This window comes from Corythoichthys intestinalis, chromosome 17, assembly GCF_030265065.1.
Source record: "Corythoichthys intestinalis isolate RoL2023-P3 chromosome 17, ASM3026506v1, whole genome shotgun sequence".
NCBI lineage: Eukaryota > Metazoa > Chordata > Actinopteri > Syngnathiformes > Syngnathidae > Corythoichthys > Corythoichthys intestinalis.
Genome location: NC_080411.1, coordinates 20,433,945 through 20,455,731, shown reverse-complemented (window position 1 = coordinate 20,455,731; position 21,787 = coordinate 20,433,945). Strand labels below are relative to the sequence as shown.

At 37.3% G+C, this 21,787-nt stretch overlaps 1 protein-coding gene across 5 annotated transcripts in view; it reads left to right on the top strand.

Moving 5' to 3' along the window:
• The first annotated feature begins 4,857 nt into the window (after nt 1-4,857).
• Nucleotides 4,858-21,787, top strand: part of rxraa (retinoid X receptor, alpha a) — a 178,804-nt gene continuing 161,874 nt past the window's right edge. For all 5 annotated transcript variants that reach the window (XM_057818139.1, XM_057818142.1, XM_057818140.1 and 2 more), the window contains exon 1: nt 4,858-5,164. In XM_057818139.1, the coding sequence (XP_057674122.1) occupies nt 5,137-5,164 (28 nt within the window). In that variant the 5' untranslated portion in view covers nt 4,858-5,136. The remainder of the gene's footprint in view (nt 5,165-21,787) is intronic.

Here is a 21,787-nt window from a genome sequence, read left to right as displayed (position 1 = left end):
CTGGACGTCCGTATAATTTGCTGACTTTATTTTGGCCGTCGTTATGACACCATCATTTGAAGAGTGAAACTAAAAATAGAAATAATACAAATCAATTTCGTCCTCGACACCAAACAGGTTTGCATCAACGTAAATAAATAATAATTAGCTGCTATTATTGCATGCGTTCGCTAGCATTAGCACATCGTTCAAACAACCACACAACTGGCTCTAAGTGTCCGATTGCGGGTGGAAAACACACAACAACAGAAAAGATGATACACACAGGTGTTGCCTCTGTAGAGATATTTTACAAGCATAAACAATGAACGCAAGTTCGCAGCCGTGTTTTTCTCTCTCTCGCTAACTCGCCCACTCGCTCAGAGCTGCGTAGCTGTCCGTCTTCTTTTAGCGTCTGAGCGCTCTTCTTCGCGTAAACAAGTGCGAGTGCGCCCCCACTTGGGCGTGAAAGCGCCACAAACTAAAAGCAAGCATTTCAATATAAAAAAGCCAATAGTACAATTGAACACACATTGCCAAAGGCAGAACGCGAACATGGCCGGTATGTTAACGTAACATAGCTATTAAGAGCTATTCAGATAACTTTAGCATAAAGAACATCCTAACAAATTTACCAAACCATCCGTGTCACCCTAAAACAGCAAAATAATATGTGAAATGATATTATAATGTGTTAATGATTTCACCAATAAGTCGCACCCCCAGCCAAACTATGAAAAAAAACTGCGACTTATAGTCTGAAAAATACGGTAATTCGTCTGATAACTTGGCTCCATTAAGGGGTCTTCAAAATACACTCAGGAATTGTAGGACATAGTCCAATAATCCTAGGCTGGAATACCTGTTCACAAATGCAGTTGATTGGTCAACTCCAAACAATATAGATGTTATACAACGTCCATAAAATAAATATTAGTTTAGTAATTTCCAGGAAAACAAATCTTTTTTGTTTGTTGTTTGTTTTAATGACTTGAAAACCTCAAGTAAATAAATAATATCCTTAGATATTTGATCAGAAAAACAGACATCATCCATCTGCGGTTTAAATTATTGTGGAGCATGCAGTAACACAAATTCATGGTGCCGCCATTTTGATTGTTTACAACTTTGATGAATTGCTTGTTTAAAAATATAACGATATTTAAAGATATTTGAACTTCTCGGGCAGGACCCACTTTGACATCAAATTAGATAGGTGAGCCCAACTATAAGTACCTACAGTATTGTGTCCTTCCTCTCTAAAATGTGTGTTGGTCAAATTGAATGGGTCTAAATCATTTTCTCCCCACCGATGCTCAGCACCCCAAGTCAGGTCAACAACTACACACTATATAGTGTTAATGGTGCACCGGTTCCCCTTCCTGAAATCATGGGTATGGACTACAATTTCCATGTAGCTGTTCAAAATTCAGTCTCCTTTCTCTCATCATCATCAGCAACCACTAAAATTAGATATCCCTCCCTCGCAGTATGACCACCAATCTTTGAAGTCACACAGCGCCCCCAAGAACCCATATTCCTCCCTGGAGAAGCATCTCTTGTCACCAGTCAATCAGGGAATATGCAGATCTACAATTTATTTTGAGATATTAATTAATCTAGCATGCTTGTTTGAAAGAAGCACATAAGAACCTCTCACTGAAATATTTGGCAATTCACAATCAGAATATACTGAACAAGGCAATTGTGAAAATGTACCCAATGACCACATTTGTTGAGCAAAATGGACATCCAAAACTAACAGATGTGCATTTTAAAAAGAGTCAAAGAGTCAAAAAAAAGTGATCAAACTTGCCAGGCAAGCTTATTATCAAAGGGTGACCATAACTCCTGCTCATCCATAATTCGATGACTTTTCCATCATATTTCCCGGTCAATCAAAAATCAACTATATTTGTCAACATCATTTCATCAACTGTAAAACAATGTTAACCCAACCATCGCCTGTCACACCATAGAACAATGTTGTTTCAATGTCACTGTCAGGTGTCATCAGTATTTGCAATGTCGATTCAACATTGTTTAATGTCGAAAATTTTAATGTCATCCATACTGATGATTTTGATGGGAAATCAATGTTTATTCAACGTCGGTCTGCAATATGAGAATTGAGTGGGAATAACAGTTTGTCATCTTTTTTTTAGGCAAGGGAAGGCAAATTTATTTATATAGCACAATTCAACACAAGGCAATTCAAAGTGCTTTACATCACATGAAGATCATAAAAATCATATTAAAATCAATAGAACGTAAAAACAAAGACAATCGAAATAGGAAATAAAATTATACATAAAAATCGCATTTAATCACGAATAGAAAAAAAAATAAAACAAATACTACTACTACTACTGATAATAATTGAAATCAGCAATGGAGATAAGCACAAGAGGAATAAGATGCAAATAGATTGACATATATAGACAGTTATGGATATGCAGTGTTAAACAAAAGCGTTTTTAGCCCTGATTTAAAGGAGCTAACAGTTTGAGCATACTTCAGACCTTCAGGTAACTTGTTCCAGAGGTGAGGAGCATAATAACTAAGACGACCTTAGGGGTCTAGATGTTTCATAGAAATCTAACAAATCAAGCATGTATTTTGGTCCAAGGCCATCAAGTGTTTTGTAGACGAGCAGTAGTATTTTATAGTCTATCCTTTGACTCATTGGAAGCCAGTGTAACGTTTTCAAAACCGGTGTAATGTGGTCCAGTTTCCTTGTATTTGTGAGGACTCTTGCTGCAGCATTTTGTACTAGCTGCAGCTTCCTGACTGATTTTTTTATCAAGACGTGTAAATATACCGTTGCAGTAGTCCAGACTGCTGAAAATGAATGCATGCATAAGTTTCTCCATGTCTTTTTGAGTCAGAAGCCCCTTAATTCTGGCTATATTTTCTAGGTGGTAATAAGCAGATTTAGTGACTGACTTTAGATGGCTATCAAATTTTAGGTCTGAGTCAATAATTACACCATGGGGCCTGACTTGATTTGTAGCTGTAAGTGACATTGTGCTAAGGTGCCTGCTTATCTTTCACCTTTCCTTTTTTGGCCCAAAAATGATCACTTCTGTCTTCTCCACTTTTAACTGGAGAAAATTCTGGCACATCCATTCATTGATTTGATGAATGCATTTACTCAGGGAGACTAAGGGATAATCATGTGGGGACACAGAAATGTAAGTCATTTAAGTCATCTTTGAGTGAACTTCAAGTAATATTTAAGTATCTCGAGACTGGAGCGAGGGTCCTCTTTTTTGGAAATCAAAATATGGTCACCCTATAGACCCTACTCACATGACGTCACAACCACGCCCCCGCGCCATATTGTCCGTCAACTCGTCATTGTTGATGCATTACCGCTACGTAAATTCCTCCTATTATGGCGTGTTTTTCTGCTCGTAAACATTAATAATCAAAATGGTGAAGGCGTGTGTGGCAGTCGGTTGCAATAACAGAGAAGATAGACGGAGAGACTTGAAGTTCTACTGGATTCCGAGAGACCCGGAGAGGAGAGCGAGATGGGCTGCTGCAATTCGACGAGAAAACTGGGCTCCAAACGATTACCACAGATTATGTAGTAGTCATTTTATATCTGGTAAGATACATTTAATATATATTTAGAGGGTTTTGGGCTGACAACCACAATTAAGATCATTGCTAGGCTAATCGCTGACAACATACACTCAGAGTTGTGAATGAACTACCTGAAAATATATAATTATAAGGGGATAATAAGACAGTTGTCATACAATTAATTTACAATTTCACTATTGAGGTCAAAAGCCAAAAAATAAATTCAACTAGGGACAATCTGGAGTAGTGCTATCGCACCTCATATTTATTACATATTATATATGTATGTAGTGATAGTGTTATCGCTAAACCATATAAACATTAAAAGCCCTGGCTCCATTGACAAATGACATGAAATACATTAGACTTGACAGTGGATGTTAGCAAGAACAAAAAATTTTGAATTGAAAATTTCGTAACTCACCTTCCCGAGCACAATATAGATTCCTGACGAATTTTCGTGGACGAGGACCTGTTTCACCCAACCAGCAACGAAGTATTTATAAGTCTCCAAGCTCTTAAAGTTTTTCAAAATTTCGTGAGAAAAGGCTGATTTTGTGTGGACAAGATAGTTGTAAATATCAGGGTAGCAGATGTCAGGCTGAGACGGGCGAAGACAGCGGGTCGAAAAACATCGATTTAGGCATCAAATATGGATCTGGTGAATGGATAAACTGTAGCTTTTCCACATAACGCCTTTTATGCAACGCATCCAATGAGTTTACAGCGTCAGATAACACCGGGGCTTCCATGAATTGCTCTATAAATTGCACGACTAATTGAAACCATTGAGAATAGGGCTAAAAAATGACGGACAATATGGTGGCCGGATACAGCGACACGTCATTTTGTGACGTAGGTGAGTAGGGTCTATATTATCACAAAAAACAAAATTCCCTATGGTTTGTTTGTTTATTTATTTAATGTGTTGCTATCTTCAACGCAGAGATAGGCTAATTACTTCAGCTGTGAACATGCTGAAACATCTAAACTTCTATGTTGAGAGCCCACAGCTTTAGTTCAACAGATGTGACCAGGTTAGAATAACAGCAGAAAGGCAGTGAGGAGAATAAGTAGCCGCTGGACTGCTGGAAGGGGCCCTTCATTGTTTGGGAAACTTAAACTGCGATTGAATCAGTTTTATATCAAGCGTAAAACATTTTTTTTTACTCTGTCTCTTTTTCTCTCTCCTTCTCATGCTGTTTATTCAAGGGTTCAAGCGAAGGCTTCGATGCATGGCGTCGTTGCTGTGTGATGTTGGGTTGTCGAAGTACCCCTGCATGGGTCCCTTTGCAGTGCAGATTCAGTAGTTGGACTTGTGAAGAGAGCACGCGAGGGAGAGGAGTACAGCAGCTGAGTGAGCAAGTAGAAGGAGAAACACATTATTTTACGAGACTACTAGTTATCGGTCTGTCACTTTTAACCGCTCAAAAGGCTATTCGAAGAGGACCACGGTGAACAGCAGCACCAACAACACCTGGTTTGGTGTGCTCGAACCGCCCGTGGAAAAACTCCCGAACGAGATCGTCTCAGCTGGCATGAGCTAACCTACCTTACCAGTCAAATATGGAAACCAAACCGTTCTTGTCATTGGGTGAGTTTGTGAATTTCATATTGTAGTTTTGATGTCTGCAATTAGAATGGCGCGGTGGGTTTTAAACCGGCGGGCTAGCTCGTAATGTTGTCCTCATGTCGTCTTTTCTTGCCTCACTTTTTTCTTCCTCTCGCTCTCCTTTTGACAGCGAGTTGCCAAACGCGTCCATACGTCCTCAATTAGAGCACTATTGTGTCGTGTTCTTTTGAAAATGTTAATTGTGGCTTAACCGGAGATTTTAAAAAGACATATTTCGTCGCTTCCAGTGCTGCTATCTGAGCTGATGACATTCCGTCTTGAGTGACTGACATCTCGCTCGGCATAAACTGTGCGCGCTGCTCGCGTGCGCTACTTATTTTAAGTTAACTCACATATTATTAAATGATAACAATAATTAATAATTAAATACAAGCTTTGTTTTGCTTGCTCGTACGATCACAAAAGTCGAAACGGACTTTTTAGTGGGAGTCAGTGAAGGCACCGTGTACAGTATGGTGCTTTTATTTAATTTTAGGTTCTGTGTTATGTAACACTACGCTTAGTTTCATGGGGCGCTCGTGTCTTTTTTTTCTTATAATAATCCGATAATGTATTGCATGTGCTTGGAAGGTCGGTTTAAAATGTTTAAACATGACTTGGCTATAAAGCTATATCAATTTAAACTGAATTAATGTTCATTTTTTCATGTGACTACAAGTTGCTTTCCTCTTGGGGGTAAAGTTTTGATATTTAACAATAAACACTCGATTATTTATTATTATTATTATTATTATTATTGATTGTCAAATAGTTATGTTTCTCCCGCACTTGTAACGAAACTGGCCCAGATAGAAAAACAGTCATTTAAAAGAAAAAAATTCTTGTGAAATCCGAGGAATGAGATAACCAATTAAATAGATAATTTAAAGTTTGGCGGGTAGTGCTTGAAAAGACTTTATGATCATTGATAAATAGTTGCAATCAAATTGGACAGTTTTGAATTTACAGAAAGTTTGAATTTTATAAGTTGAAGTTTATAATTTTTTATAGTTATACAGTATATATGTATACTAGTATATACATCAGTGTGTTTAATGAACTCCTTGTTTCCACACTTGGATGCATAGCACTGTAAATCATTAAAGCAGTATGATATACTGTACGCTTCTCAAAGTGACCCTTGTCCCTTGTAGAGGTGATGCAGCATAGTGCTGTAGTAGGTCAGCCCTGTTATTTTGTCTGCTGCTCTTTCATGAGAGCGTCGTGTTACACCTCGACACATATCATCAGCCGCCTGCACGCATCGCAGACATTTACGGGACTTGTGAGACTTTGGGCAGCTTTCTTCAGTTACAGTTTGATGACACAGTCGCCCCCCATTTCTCTGGTTTGTGGCTTAGAAGTGTACCGTATGCCAAAACCTCCCATGTGCATGATTGTGTGTATGCTGAATTGTGTGTACAGACTGAACAGGGTGCTACTTTCAATTTATCAAAGTAGTCTATCTGGATGCCTGTCAGGATATATAGGTACATTACAGAATATGTGAAAGCTATGGTTCATGATCAATGTACAGGGTAATCATTAGAGTGATGGTTGACGTCTTTTCCCTCAAGCCACACCACATGCTGTATCAGCACCTTCCTGGTTATCTCAGTGCTAATAGAGCTAATCTGCCAGTCCTAATGTTGCTATTTCTATTTAAACTTGGGCCATCAAAGGTCCACTTGCTGGGTCCGATGTGTTTAATTGGCCGCTTCAAGGACGCTGCTATCTTCTAAGTCCTTGGCTGTATTGATTAGCCCCTCATTCGGTGTGATTATCAGTCATGCAGGATTAAGGAATTTTTACACGCAACTGATGAAAATGGGAATTTTACAAATATGGAGTAGTTAGTGTGATAGCACCGTCTCCCCAGATCCCCACCTTGATCCCACTATCAATTCCTCCAAGTGCTTCACTTACTGGCATTTGATATTAAACTATAAACATAATTAATAACTGATTGGGAGATCTTTTTCGGTTGCAAAATATTGTGAGAGTCTTAAAAATATCGTACAACTAAACTGCAGAATGGAAAATGCTTCTTGATTACTCAGTGCTGTCCTCAAAAGGTTCTTTGAATTTTTAATCAGTGTGTCATTTATTAGTCCGATATTGTCTAAACCAGTGGTCTGCCACCCGCGGCTCTAGAACCACATGCGGCTCTTTAGCGCAACCTTAGTGGCTCCCTGGATATTTTTCAAAGATATTTGAAAATGGAAAAAGATGGGGAAAGGAAATATATTTTTTGTTTTAATATGCTTCTGTAGGGCAAACATGACACAAACATTCTTCTAATTCATTAATATTGTAATGAAGTTAAACTTGAGGTGGCACCGTACAACAGAGTAGTCACATTGTGCGTCATTCTCTATAGCAGTACTTCTCAAATAGTGGGGCGCGCCCCCCCAGGGGGGCGCAGAGCGATGCCAGGGGTGGCGCATGTGACCTCGGGGAACATGCTTTTTTTCTTCTTTTTTTGCCGTACTAGAATAAAGTGTACTTGCGCATCCACTCAGTGGGTGGCAGTGGCGCTCTCATTTTCAAAGTGCGCGCAGTATTTTTGAAGTAAGCAAGAGCACACAGACGAGAGATATGAAGAGCTGTGCGCCGTTTTCGAAAGCCGTTTTCCGGCTGGACTCACACAGCGACCCACTGTCTTCTCCGGTTCTCACGTGTCCGCCCGAGAAGTGCCATTTTCGGCTTGGGATCGTCACGACGACCGCCCTCACCTACGGTTCTCCCTCGGCCGCCGAGAATGCGCTTTTTTCGGGCCGGTTGCCTTTTGGCTTTGACATTTAATACAGTGGTAGGCGAGGAAAGACCACTGTTTACTGTGTCTAAAAATGATTATAGTGGACAGCCGGAAGCCAAATCAATTAAGATGCCACTTAAAGACATTAGACCCCAATCTCATTGATAAGCCGCTTGGTTGTTTTTCAGCGAGAACGTGTCGAATATTGCCAATAATCGTCCCGCTTTGTCAGTGTTATAAGTAAACCAGTGAGCACTGTTAGCATGCTCAGTGGAAAATAACCCCACACCATTGCAAACTGGAGGTGATACTGGGAGCAGCGAGCAGCAAAAATAAAAACTGTCCTTCTGTCCAAAGACACTCTTTTTTTTCTTTTTCTTCTATTCAGTTTTGTTTTTTCGGTCAAATTTTTTGGCATATTGTCCTCATGAGTTAATGTTTCTAATCAATTTGAATTTGTTATTATTTACTGATTTTATTTTTCAGTATCAAATGTTAAAAATGTTCCTTGAGTGTATTTTTACAGTTTGGACGTGACTTCTTTTTTTAATTTAGGCAAATTGATACGTGTTAAGTCTTTTCTGTTACAAACAAAACAATGTTGCTAAAGTTATACTTTATAGTTGATCTCTGTTATTTTCTGTAATAGAAAAAAGGACACAATGTGAGGCAGAGGCGTACTTATAATAGTAATATTATAGACAAATGATACTATTTACAGTGGCGGCAGAGTTTGGGGGGGGGGCGCAAAACATTTACGTCTTCCTTGGGGGGGCGTAACAGAAAATAATTGAGAAGCACGGCTCTATAGGATGACCTGCAGGGAAAATAAACATGCAATGATGAAGGCTCATAATGTATTTGTAGCCAACTTAGTGATTTTGATGGTAGACTAATATATCTAATATAAATAGATACAGCATGTGTTGCATTCTTTATAAGGCTTTTATTAGGCTTTCAGACATAGTTTTTTTTTTTTTTGTCCAATATGGCTCTTTCAACATATCCGCATATTTACATATATATTATGGCTGTCAAACGATTAAAAAATTTTAATCGAGTTAATCACAGCTTAAAAACTAATTAATCGTAATTAATCGCAATTCAAACCACCGCAAAAAATATGCCAATAAAATGTAAATTATTGTTGGAATGGAAAGATAAGACAAGACGGATGTATACATTCAACATACAGTACATGAGTATTGTATTTTTTTTTTTTTACTATACCATATAAATAAATCCACAAGATGGCATTAACATTATAAACATTCTTTCTGTGAAAGGGATCCACGCATAGAAAGACTTGTAATTCTTAAAAGATAAATGTGAGTACAAGTTATACTAATTTTAATAGTTTGTATGTTGTGACTAAATATTGCCATCTAGTGTATTTGTTGAGCTAAACGAAATGTTTGAATAGAGTTTGACCAAAGTCTGAGTATTATCTTGCATAGCTATTTTGATTGGGAATGCCAGTTCTCTTTGCATTGAGCGCTTTTCTTTTTGTGAACATTATTTTTTTTTGGAGAGATAGGAATTTCATTTTTGTTGTGCTTTCACTAAATGGTACTGTTGCGACTTAACTGTTCTTAACTGCCCAAATGCATGATGGGAAGTTGGGCAACCATGACTGTCAGTGGTGGCTGCAAATTGTATCTCTTCTCTGCGTTGTGTTCAATACAGAGTGTTAAGAAAAAGATCATCTCCTATCATTCTTCCCCACATCGCTCGCTACAATAGTTATAATTGTTGTGGAAGAGATCACAAAGCTTATACTAATAAATAGCGCGGCTCCAATTAATGCCTGTCTCCACTCCATTCGCTTGTCTCTGCCTGTTAGCGCTCAATATGCTGTATTGGCCCGGATATAAGACGGTGTTTTTTGCATTGAAATAAGACTAAAAAAGAGGGGGTCGTCTGAGATTCGCGGTCTCGACATTATACCCATTCACGACGCTAGATGGTGCCAGATATCATTGAAGCGATGTTCTGTCATCATAGATCTCAGCTACTCTCAAGTTTACCCAGTTTGCATTATTTTATTGCAATGTTTTTCCTTATTCAGATTTGTTTCAAGACTACAGTTACAGTAAGACTTCACTTTGATGGTTAATGCAGTTATTGCAATTTTGTTGTTTATCACAATAGATTGGTTTATTTACATTTCAAAAACCAGAAACCATTCATTTACGAATGTGCTTGCACTTTAGTTTAAATATTTAAATGTTCAGATATTAAGATTTGAATGAGGCAACATAACATGCTTTTTCTCTCAAATATATTTGTATAATCATTTGTTTCGGATGTACTGTAATTATTTTCTGTATAAAAATTTTAATTTGGTGTTCAAAAAGTCAGTTTTTTTCTCAAACTTGAGTCTTGAAAAAGAGGGGGTCGTAATATAATATCGTAATATAATCAGGGCCGTCTTATATTCGGGCCAATACGGTACATAAAGTGGCACCATTGTAGTCTCTTTAATGCGTGAGTGGGTCGTTCCGCGCATGCGTTAAATGTATTAAATATTTTAACGTGATCAATATATATATATATATATATATATATATATATATATATATATATATATATATATATATATGTATATATATATATATATATATATATATATATATATATATATATAATATTAGTTTGCTGAAGACGGTACACAAGAAAGCCCGCCCGTCTCATTAGACCAGTAATCCATGTGCTTTGTTGACATGTCTTCAGCAAACTGTTTGCGGGCTTGCTTGTGTACCGTCTTCAGAAGAGGCTTCCTCCTGGGGTGACAGCCATGCACACCAATTTGATGTTGAGTGCGGCGTATGGTCTGAGCACTAACAGGCTGACCCCCCACCTCTTCAATCTCTGCAGCAATGCTGACAGCACTCTTGTAACGAGCCACATGACATTTTGGAGAGAAAATGACAAGCAGTACTCAATTTGGACATTTGAGGATGTACGTTTTTTCAAAGGGGTGTACTCACTTTTGTTGCCAGTGGTTTATATATCAATGGCTATATTTTTAGTTATTTTGCGGGGAAAATAAATGAACTCTATTATGTAAGCTGCACACAGACTACTTTAAATTGTGTCAAAGTGTCATTATGTCAGTGTTGTCCCATGAAAAGATATACTTAAATATCTGCAGAAATGCAATAGGTGTACTCACTTTTGTGATACACTGCATGGTAAAACATTTTACCGTTTTAGGAACATTTTTGTCATAATACATGCACTCAATTGTTTAGATTTACAATGAACTGCAGTATTCGAAAATATGGCACATGAACTTATGACAACTATGCACTTACTGTATTTTACACCACTCTGCTTTGCAGATGGAAAATCCAGGTTAAAGACCGTGAAACTAGTGTAAAAACAACAGTGAAACTCTTTTAAAAATACTTTTTTTTTTTACTCATGCTAGGTTTACATTTGTGATGTTTTACAAATATACCTGTGTGGTTTAAACAGATTCAAATTGCTTGAATAAGCTCAAGGTCACCTCCATTGTCACAATACCTTATTCAAGCAACCTTTCTCTCTGTAAGTGTGAAACGAAACACCTTCTTACTAAATAGCGGTAAATTGGTATCTTTTGCATGGCCTGCGTTCCCCATGAACTTCTTTTATCACCTGCTAATGAGGACTTTAGTCTGTAATCAAATTTTCCACTACATTATTCCTCATGTGATGGTCTTTAATTTGGGGAGATATATACACATATACAAACACAAACGCACGCACACACCCCATTCCCGAAACCAGTTAAGATCATAGTCTTTGACTAGAAAGAGAGATTTTTTGTGCGTGTGCATGTGTAGGTGTGTTTGTAGATGTGTGTGTGTGTGTGACGGAGAGCCACATTCCTTTTCTGGCTGTAACTCAGGAACAAAACTAATACAGGGAGAGGGTGTCTATCTTCTGGGAGGGGTGTGCGTGCATATGTGTGTTTGTGGTGCTGGAAGAAGGCTCATGGAGTTGCACCGGCAAAAGCATTTGGCCAAGTTTGACTTTTATTGCTGTCCAGTTTTGTGTTCCTGGTGTGATGCCTTTGCTCCCCCTTTTGAGAGAAAAGGGCTGCAGCTGTCATTTTTATTGGAGGGAGTTTTATAGCAAGACTTTATGGCTTAAAGTGACAGCTTTCTCTCGAACCCCTCTGTCTGAATTTCACCCATGAGGCTTTAATTCTAAGTAACAAAAGAAAAAAGAAAAGAGAGAGAATGTGCCCGCCTCAATACCTCGCTTGTTACATTAATTAACATTAAGATCAAATATATTAAAATACATTGATGAGAAAATGATATATGCATCCCTGATAATGGGTACGGAAGCCATGTAATTGCAAAAACCGCCATTGTGTATGGTTTGTGGTTGCTGGAGTTGACCAGAGTAAAACATGTTAGAATTCGATTTTGTTTGTGTTTTAGCCTGCACTTTGTTCATAATCACAAATTGCTTCCCTTGCTCCTGATTCAGATATTAGGAATGACTCAAAAGCTCGTTAATTATTTGTGCAAAAAATCTACTTGTTCACAGGAGCTTTATTGATAATGGTTGCAGTGAACTTTGCACCTCAAACCTTAACCTTTGCTCCCCATCTGTTCCATCATTTCAGGAATTTGCCTTTGGCGTCTGGTCTATTTTTTAAGGTTTTTAAAAGACAGTAACTTCCAGATTTCTCAAAATTTGTGTCTGCCTCGAGTTGCAGTCATTTTTCAGATGTCAGCAATGTTTGTGTTGTCTTATCAAAATAAACACTCCATGCTATGATGTGTGGTATGGTGATTAATGAAGCAGCAATGATGAACTTTAGTGATTCATTTGTTGATCTTTCGGAAAATTTGTTGTATGAAAACTTTATGAACAAAACTTCAAGCTTGCTGTTTTTTTTTTGTTTTTTTTTGTTTGTTTTTTTTAACCCAACAGTATTTCCCAATTATATTCACACTGTACACACGGACAAAAATGTTGCTACTCTCAGTGAAAGAAAGAAAAACCACAATGGTCTCTGAAATAACTTAAATGTGATTATGTGACAAGACTGGATTTTTTCAAAATGCAAATTCATCAGGAAAAACCACAAAGCTTCTGTGAGAATGTCCAGTTGTCCCCCAAACTAGAGGTTTTTGGCAAGTGACATCAGCGCTGTTTACAGACGCAAAAATTAAGCATACAAAAAAAGAACATGATATTCTAGAGCAGGGGTCGGGAACCTTTTTGGCTGAGAGAGCCATGAACACCACGTATTATTAAATGTAAATCCATGAGAGCCATACAATATGTTTAAAACTAAAAATACAAGTAATATGTGCATTTTATGTAATTTCAACACTTTTAAAGTACAATAAGTCCCTGAATTCTTTTTAATACCATTGTTATGCTGTTACTAATCAATGATGAGTATTTCTTACCATTAATTAATAATTAAACTTCTGGTGGTGCATGGTTTTGCTGATGGCTTTGTACTCTGGTTGATACTTGGTGAAGTTAAGCTTCATGCAGGCATTGAGAAACTTAGGATGTGGTTTTTTTTTTCATGTTCACGAAGAAGCGCCACGGATCCTGTTTTTCCCAACCATGTACGGAGCACTATCAGTGCACACCGAAACAAGTTTATCCATCGGTAGATTTTTTTCTTGCGCAAACTTAGTGAAGGACTTGAATAAATCCTCCCCTCTTGTTGTTCCTTTCATAGTCAAAACCTTGCAATCACGCTGAACTGGGATAAATTACTTACGTCTGTATACTAATCCAAAGCGAGAGAAAAAAACGGTGCCGCATTTACCCGTATGTCCTTATGTCCTGCTGAAAAGTACGATATTCTTCTTTTTTTCTTTTTGCCATCTTCTCAAAAGGGTTTCTAAAATTAGCTGACAGTGCGCAAAACGAAACTGAAAGCGAGAGAAGTTTACTTCCCGATATCACACACATGTGCACAACGGCCACTATTTTCGACAGCAATATAAATGTAAATACGGCAACCCCACTTGAACAGTGTCTCCGCCTCATTGCGTTGCCTATGCATTGCCTCGTTGCCTATGTGATTGATAGATAAATAGATAGATAGACACAACGACATGTATGTTTGCCACTTTCCCACTAAAATTACTGAGAACCGGCTTTCTAGTCGCCAGTGACCGTCACTGTTTTGCACAATACGCAAAGGAGTATAACAGAACTCTGTTTTATTTTTTGAACAATTAAAGATATGTCTGCGAGCGAGATGCAGACGTCAAAAGAGCCAGATCTGGCTCGCGAGCCATAGGTTCCTGACCCCTGCCCATGAGTTTGGAGTTTCTCATCACCCTCAAGATTGGATTCAATTGCACTTCATAGTGCTATCACTTGATTAATTATTTATCCATATTGAATCGATAATTTTTCTAACACATCATTTGTGTTAACCCATTTTCAAATAAAATGGGTTAATTTGGGTAATGGTAAAATGGGTAATTTTTTATTTATTTATTTTTAATCCAACCGGCCGATATGAAAAAAACCAATTTAAAACTGGGTTATATATTTATTATTTCTGTGATCAGTTTGTCCATTAATTTAGACTTGTTTTTATATTTGTTGTTATCTATTTTATGTGGAAAAATTTCAAAGAGCTATTTATTTAACTTATTATTTAACTTTTTAAGAGATGTTTCTGAGTCTAGGAAATTCAGGCACTTCTGGGGCTATTATTTTCTTTTTGTGTAATTCAATAAACATGCTTTAGGCATTTCAATGAATGAAGTTCAGTGTTTACATTACTCCATTTTGTACACCAATTCTTACACTTTTGCCGCAAATGTATATCAGCTCCAAAATTTGGTTACCGGCCCATCTAAGTACTTATAATCAGTATCACTCCGGAGAAACCCATATCAATCGATCTCTATTCTTAACTATATACAGTGGTAGCTCTACATACGAATTTAATTAGTTCCAGAACCTGGGTTGTAAGTCGAAATGTTCGTATGTCGAGTGGAATTTTCCCATAAGAATACATTATAATTCGATTAATTCATTCCACAGCCCAAAAATCTACACTAAATCCTTCATAAATACTGCAGGTACAATTACAAATAGTAATTACACATACAGTAGCAAAGCAAACACATTATAAATAAAAATCGGAAAAATAATAATATAATTGAATCGGGTGGAAGAATCGGGTTTTAGTGTGGCAGTTGTGTTTTGCATGCTGTTCATGAACGCAACGTGTGACGAACGAGAGAGGTGCGGAACATTTTTTACTTTCCCTATTCATGTTCTGTTGTTGTTGGCATCAGCTATGGCAGACAGTAGCCGTGTTGTGTTGCACAAGTTCTGTAATAAATGATTACCGATGATACAATAATAATAGTTGTCACCTTAACTTATAAAGACGGGCAAACGGAGGTTGTAGGGGGACCGTTGAGATCGTACACATATTCCATGATTTCCATCTTAATTTTAATGGTAAGCGTAACCTTTTTCCTTTTTTCACCACCTGCCCCAACCTTCTTGGGACCCGAGTTGATTTCTCCACCGTGCTGCCGTCTCATTGGAAAACAATGAAATGCCGATGCTGTTGTAAATCGTCGCATTTCGAGCATGTCGTCATATATCCAGCCAAATGACGAATCAAATTTTACGTCAGATGTCGAAAGGCTCGTATGTCGAGGTGTTCGTATTAGCATACAAATATGACCATGTCAGAATATTAACAATTCTCATTCGATATCCTCATAGTACAGGTGTAAAATACCTCATAAATATGTCTAGTGCTGCAACGATTCATCGATTAACTCGAGTATTTGATTAGAAAAAAAGATTCGAATTAAATTTTGCTGCTTCGAGTATTCGTTTAATTAAAATGGTGTTGTAATGTTTTTTTTTTTTTTTAAGTGTTTGCATTTAGATTTATTGATTTGGGTGGATACACGGCCCTCTAGTCTACCTCATTTCACACGGCTGAACCCATCTGCTCCCTGTTGAGACCAACGTAAGCTAAGTTTTTGTTTGAACCAATGTTTTGGTTTTTTTTTGTAATGCATTCGTAATTTTTATAAGTACATTTAGCCATTTTTTGTGGGAATGAGTCTGAACCATTCTGTAACAGCACTGTAAAAAAAAAGTTAGCATTTATAGCATTTAAGCTAGCGGACTTTTGCTATGTAAGTTAGCCTCATTTATTATTTTTTTATACCGTTTGAGGCTCAGCTCAGATAATTAAATTTTTTATGTTCCTGATCCGATTACTTGATTATTCGAGCTAAATAGTTCATCAATTAATCGACTACTAAAATAATCAATAGCTGCAGCCCTAAATATGTCCTGACAGGTTTTCCTACTCGTTTCACTGTATTAATATTTCAGGAACAGAAAACACACAAATACTTCTAGTACAGGTCTCAATATGCAAATGTGGGTTCCCATTAGTGTACCATGAGTCTTAAGTTTTTTTTTTTTTTTCATAGCCCTCTTAAGTGTCTGAATTGCTCTTCTTTTCAATGTCAGTATTCAGGGTGCATACAGCCAAGCTTTTGAAGTAGAAGCATAGTCTCTGTGGGAATTTGACCAGATCACACCAGTAATTCGCACTGAGAGGAAGGTCGTCTTGCCCTCTTCTTGAGCCAGTGATCTCTTCTATGTTGCGCTTGTGCCATAAGCACAATATGGGAAGGGAAGATCAGCGAAACTGACAATAGACATAAACACCAACGTGAGAAAGAATTGTAAAGAGGTGGGAATGCACATTATGATATACTGTAGTTGTTTGATGAGTGACTCGAATGTTGCCAAGAAACCATAACATCTGTCGCAGCTAACTATAGGTAGGAGGCGGGGGTACAGTACATCCTGAAAGTTGCCAGCCAATCGCAGGGGACACAGACAAATAATCTTTCACTTTCACAATCACGCCAATAAAGTGTACAATCAGCCTACCATGCATCTTTTTTGGGAAATGTGAGGAAGCGGAGTACCTGGAGGAAACCCACGGAGGTACGTGGAGAATATGTAAACTCCACACAGGAAAGCAGAAGCCTAGGACGGGATGCTTGAACTCAGAACTGTGAGGCAGACGTGCCAACCACTCTGCCAGTGTGCTCAGTTTTTATCTTAAAGCTTGATGGGTCTCTCTTGAGTGCTAATATTTATTTTCAGGTGATTCTTATGTGCCATAAGTGTTTTTTTTAAAGCTTCTGTCAATATAGAGTATAGGAAGGTTAAATAATGCAATTTACCAATACAAAATTACATTCAATTGACATTTTAGCAGCATCCATCATAGCTACTGTTTATATATGATGATTTAGTTTCTTGTAAAAGAGAAAAAAACAGTATTTATTTTCACTATTGCTTGCTCGCTTTAAAATTTCAATATTAATGGCTCAACAAACATGTTGTTTTTGTGTTTTTGTGAAAATTGATGAATTTGAAAACTCAAAGAATCTGCCCAGCAAGGAAATATGAAAGCTCTCAAATAATTTTCAGCCTCCAACTACCCAAAATTGCTGAAATTGGAGAGTAAGCATACAAACAGTGTAAAGATTATTTCTTTTCCCATTGTAACATAGGCCACAAATCTAATCAAAAAAATAAATGGACAACAAGATGCTTACTGTCACCATTATGATAGGTTTTGTAAAAATATAAAAAGAAAAAAAAAGAAAAGAAAAAAACCTTGATTAAATAATTCTTTCAGCAGCGAAATATTTTAACTGCAAACACTACTGCCAATACTTTGTTATATTCTCCTACTATAAAGTATTGTTCATACAATGTGCATTATAATGGAAGTCACTTTTTAATTTCATTTGACATGAGGTACAAGCCTGCTTATTGATATCATGCCAACAACCTTGCTTTTAATTGTTTTGAAGAATTTGTTTTAGTCACATTGGAGAAATCAATTTTTGCATTCCACCTCAGATAAGACCTGTTTTTCAAAAAGTCAATTTCCCACAATAGCAGCAGCCACAACAGCTGAAAAGAATCATATTGCATCTTGTATGTTTGAGAGTAAATCACCTGGACTCTTGTTTCTTGTGCAGTACTCACTGTTGTGTTCAGTGAAAATGTTTCATGCAGTCTTTCGTCACACTAGATTGCATTTCCACATCAGTGCTTTTTCTGTTGTTCAGACCACTAAGTATCTCATTTCAGCCAGATCTTTACTGTATGTAGAGAATAAGAGCTGCTTTTCAACACCTGCTGAATTTTGGGAAATCTTTCTTACAATTTATCGCCACTTTATTTTGTACCCCTATTCCCTACCCGAGATCAAAGTTGATCAAAGTTAAAGCTGAAGTAAAATCTCTAATGGTATTTTTGCCATATGTAATCATGTCTTACAGTGAATGACTTTAGTGTACTTCAAACTTCTCACAATTATAACAACCATGACTTTGGGATTATAGGTCATGACTGCAATTATGATTTACAGAAAATTCATTAGCAAAACTATGAAACTGGAACACAATAGTATTGATTTGTCGGTTGTCTCAAAAACAAATGTCTATTTGTTTAACGAGTTTAAAAAAATCAAGTAAAAAAAGTTATATCTTTTTTAATTACAGTAACAATGTTTAACATGTGGTCTGTTCCTAGGCTTAGAAAAGGCAAAGACTGATTAACTGTTTGTAGACACTTGCAAGTCTAATATGTTAATACATCCGCCAAGACTCTGGCCCCTCAAGACTCAGCACACACCTGTACGTGCACACACAAATACAGAAGTATGAGCAGTCTGGAGGGTTTGTCACCTATAGTTAGACACCTTGTCAAGGACGTCTGGTTTTAGGAATGTTCTCAACAGCATGAAGGCGAAGGGTGCTAAGGCTGGAAGGGGAGGGGCAAGAAAAACACAACCTACATTGCGACTTGGTTTTGTGAAATGAATAGATCATTCCATCTGTCCCAGACCGGTCTTTAGGATCCGGACAAATAGATGACAAGAGTGAATTGATTTAAGCCAATTTGTTTATTTACAAAGGAATACAAATAAAATAACAAGCATGTGTTGCAAGGTGGCCATGGTAAAGGCTGATGACAGGGCTGAACCTCATGCAGATGCAGATCATTTCCCTAAATAGGATGTAGGCCAGGAAGGAGTCCAATTGGCAGGGGATCACACAGGTGTAGTTCATCCAGGTAAATAAAACAGAAGGGGCAGCGCCCAGATCTGAGGAGGAGAGGACAGAGAAGCGGCCTCACAACCAGGCAGCGGTGGACAAACCCATCGCATATTTTTGGACCTGAGTCAGAGTCACCTAATTTTGAGAATCTGCCGATACTGGATAAAAAAGTTATTTATTATTTTTTTTTATTTGGACCAAAGTTCCAAACATGTTACAATACTGTACTGTTTACAGTACTTCTCCTCATCTTTTTCCGAGTGTTGTGGAGGATAAAACATATATATTTTTCTTTCTTTTGGCAATGCCATTGTATTGGATGGATTATTTTACTTTTTAGCTCTTAAAAGATATATATATATATATATATATATATATATATATATATTAGGGCTGTCAAAATTATCGCGTTAACGCTTGGTAATTAATTATTTTAATTAATCACGTTAAAATATTTGACGCAATTAACACACATGTCCCGCTCAGATAGTATTCTGCCTTTTGGTAAGTTTTACAGCAACGTTTTTGTGCTGTCTAACAGTGAACTCTTGTGGTCGCTTTGCGACATGGTTTATTGCTTTCTTGCCAGTTCAATATGGCTGCACGACGTCTCGGGCTGATGCCTACGTTGTAATGTTGAGCTTATATGATCCTTGGACAAAATTTGTCCGTAAGTATGGTTGTTGTAAAGAATGTACATATTATGTTAGTAAGCGAACTGTTATATTTTTTGTGTGAGACGCTTTTTGTTTATGTTTAGTCAACCTGTTTAGCGTGCTAAGCTAACGTTGTTGCTAATGCAAAGCTTGTGTACTTGTTTTTTTTGTAGTTTCACTACGGTCTAAAGAGGACAATGGTTTGAGGCCATTTTATTAATAAATCAGATGAAAAAGGAAGAAGTCTGATTATTAAGGCGTCGTTCACTAGCTGTCTAGCTTTGGAAAAAGTAGACGCTTCGGAGTGAGGACAGCATACACAGATTTAAATGACAGTAGAGTGAAATGCCCACTACAGTCCTTATGTACCGTATGTTGAATGTATATATCCATCTTGTGTCTTATCTTTCCATTCCAACAATTTATTATACAGAATATATATAATTTCCAGAAAAATATGGCATATTTTATAGATGGTTTGAATTGCGATTAATTACGATTAATGAATTTTTGAGCTGTAATTAACTCGATTAAAATTTTTAATCGTTTGACAGCCCTAATATATATATATATATATATATATATATATATATATATATATATATATATATATATATATATATATATATATATATATATATATATATTTATATACAGTGCCTTGCAAAAGTATTCGGCCCCCTTGAACCTTGCAACCTTTCGCCACATTTCAGGCTTCAAACATAAAGACAGTATCTCGGACCTGCCTGGTGTGTTCCTTGGTTTTCATAATGCTCTCTGCACTTTAAACAGAACCCTGAGACTATCACAGAGCAGGTGCATTTATACGGAGACTTGATTACACACAGGTGGATTCTATTTATCATCATCGGTCATTTAGGACAACATTGGATCATTCAGAGATCCTCACTGAACTTCTGGAGTGAGTTTGCTGCACTGAAAGTAAAGGGGCTGAATAATATTGCACGCCCCACTTTTCAGTTTTTTATTTGTTAAAAAAGTTTAAATTATCCAATAAATGTTGTTCCACTTCACGATTGTGTCACACTTGTTGTTGATTCTTGACAAAAAAATTACATTTCATATCTTTATGTTTGAAGCCTGAAATGTGGCAAAAGGTTGCAAGATTCAAGGGGGCCGAATACTTTTGCAAGGCACTGTATATATAGAAGTGTACTGCCCAAAACAGTGCGTTTCCTTGTGCCCTGCCCGACAGCCAGCTAACGTTGTATGTCCTCTAATAAAACACAAGGCATGGTCTTTTCTTATTTATATATAAAGTAATTTTTTCATGTTTGTGAAACTGTAACAAAGAAACATGCATTTATTCAACAAAACTGCACAATACACACTGTTATACAAATACCATGTAGACACCACACTTCACTTGAGTTACAAGCTATATGTATAGGTTGGCTTCCATAAATACAGCAGGACTTATTAACACATTTCGATCATATAGCTTTTCGCCATAAACACACATATACTGCATATTATCGGGTTGGTGTAGATGTAAACTACTTACAGACATATAGTTTCCAAGGCAGAAACATAACAATGCACTCAACAGCGTCAATGCGACTGACAGGCTGTGTCCTGTAAAAGTGGATGAGCATGTGTTTTAAACTACGTCATACAGTGTATGCAGTGAATTATTATGACCACAAGGTGGCAGTTACCTACTGTAAAATATTGACAGGCTCTAAACCATGGCAACTCAAGCCAGCACAATAGGATTCTTTAAAATTATATATTGCATACGTTGAAAACCCGATCCTTATCACCCAATTACAATCCTGTGAAAATGGCCTGCTCGGCCTGATTTCCGATCACGTGATTGGATCGAGACATCCCTCGTGGTTAACATGTCTGCTTCAAAGTTTTGAGATCAAGGGTTCAATTGAACTCAAAACATTCATAGTAGACAGATTGAACACTCCCAAACTGTCCCTAGGTATGATTGTGTGAATGAGGTATTGGTCCCACAATTGGCTGGCAACCAATTCAGGGTGTTTCCCACCTACTGCCCATGGTTGGCTGGGATATGCTCCAGCACCCATGCGACCCTTGT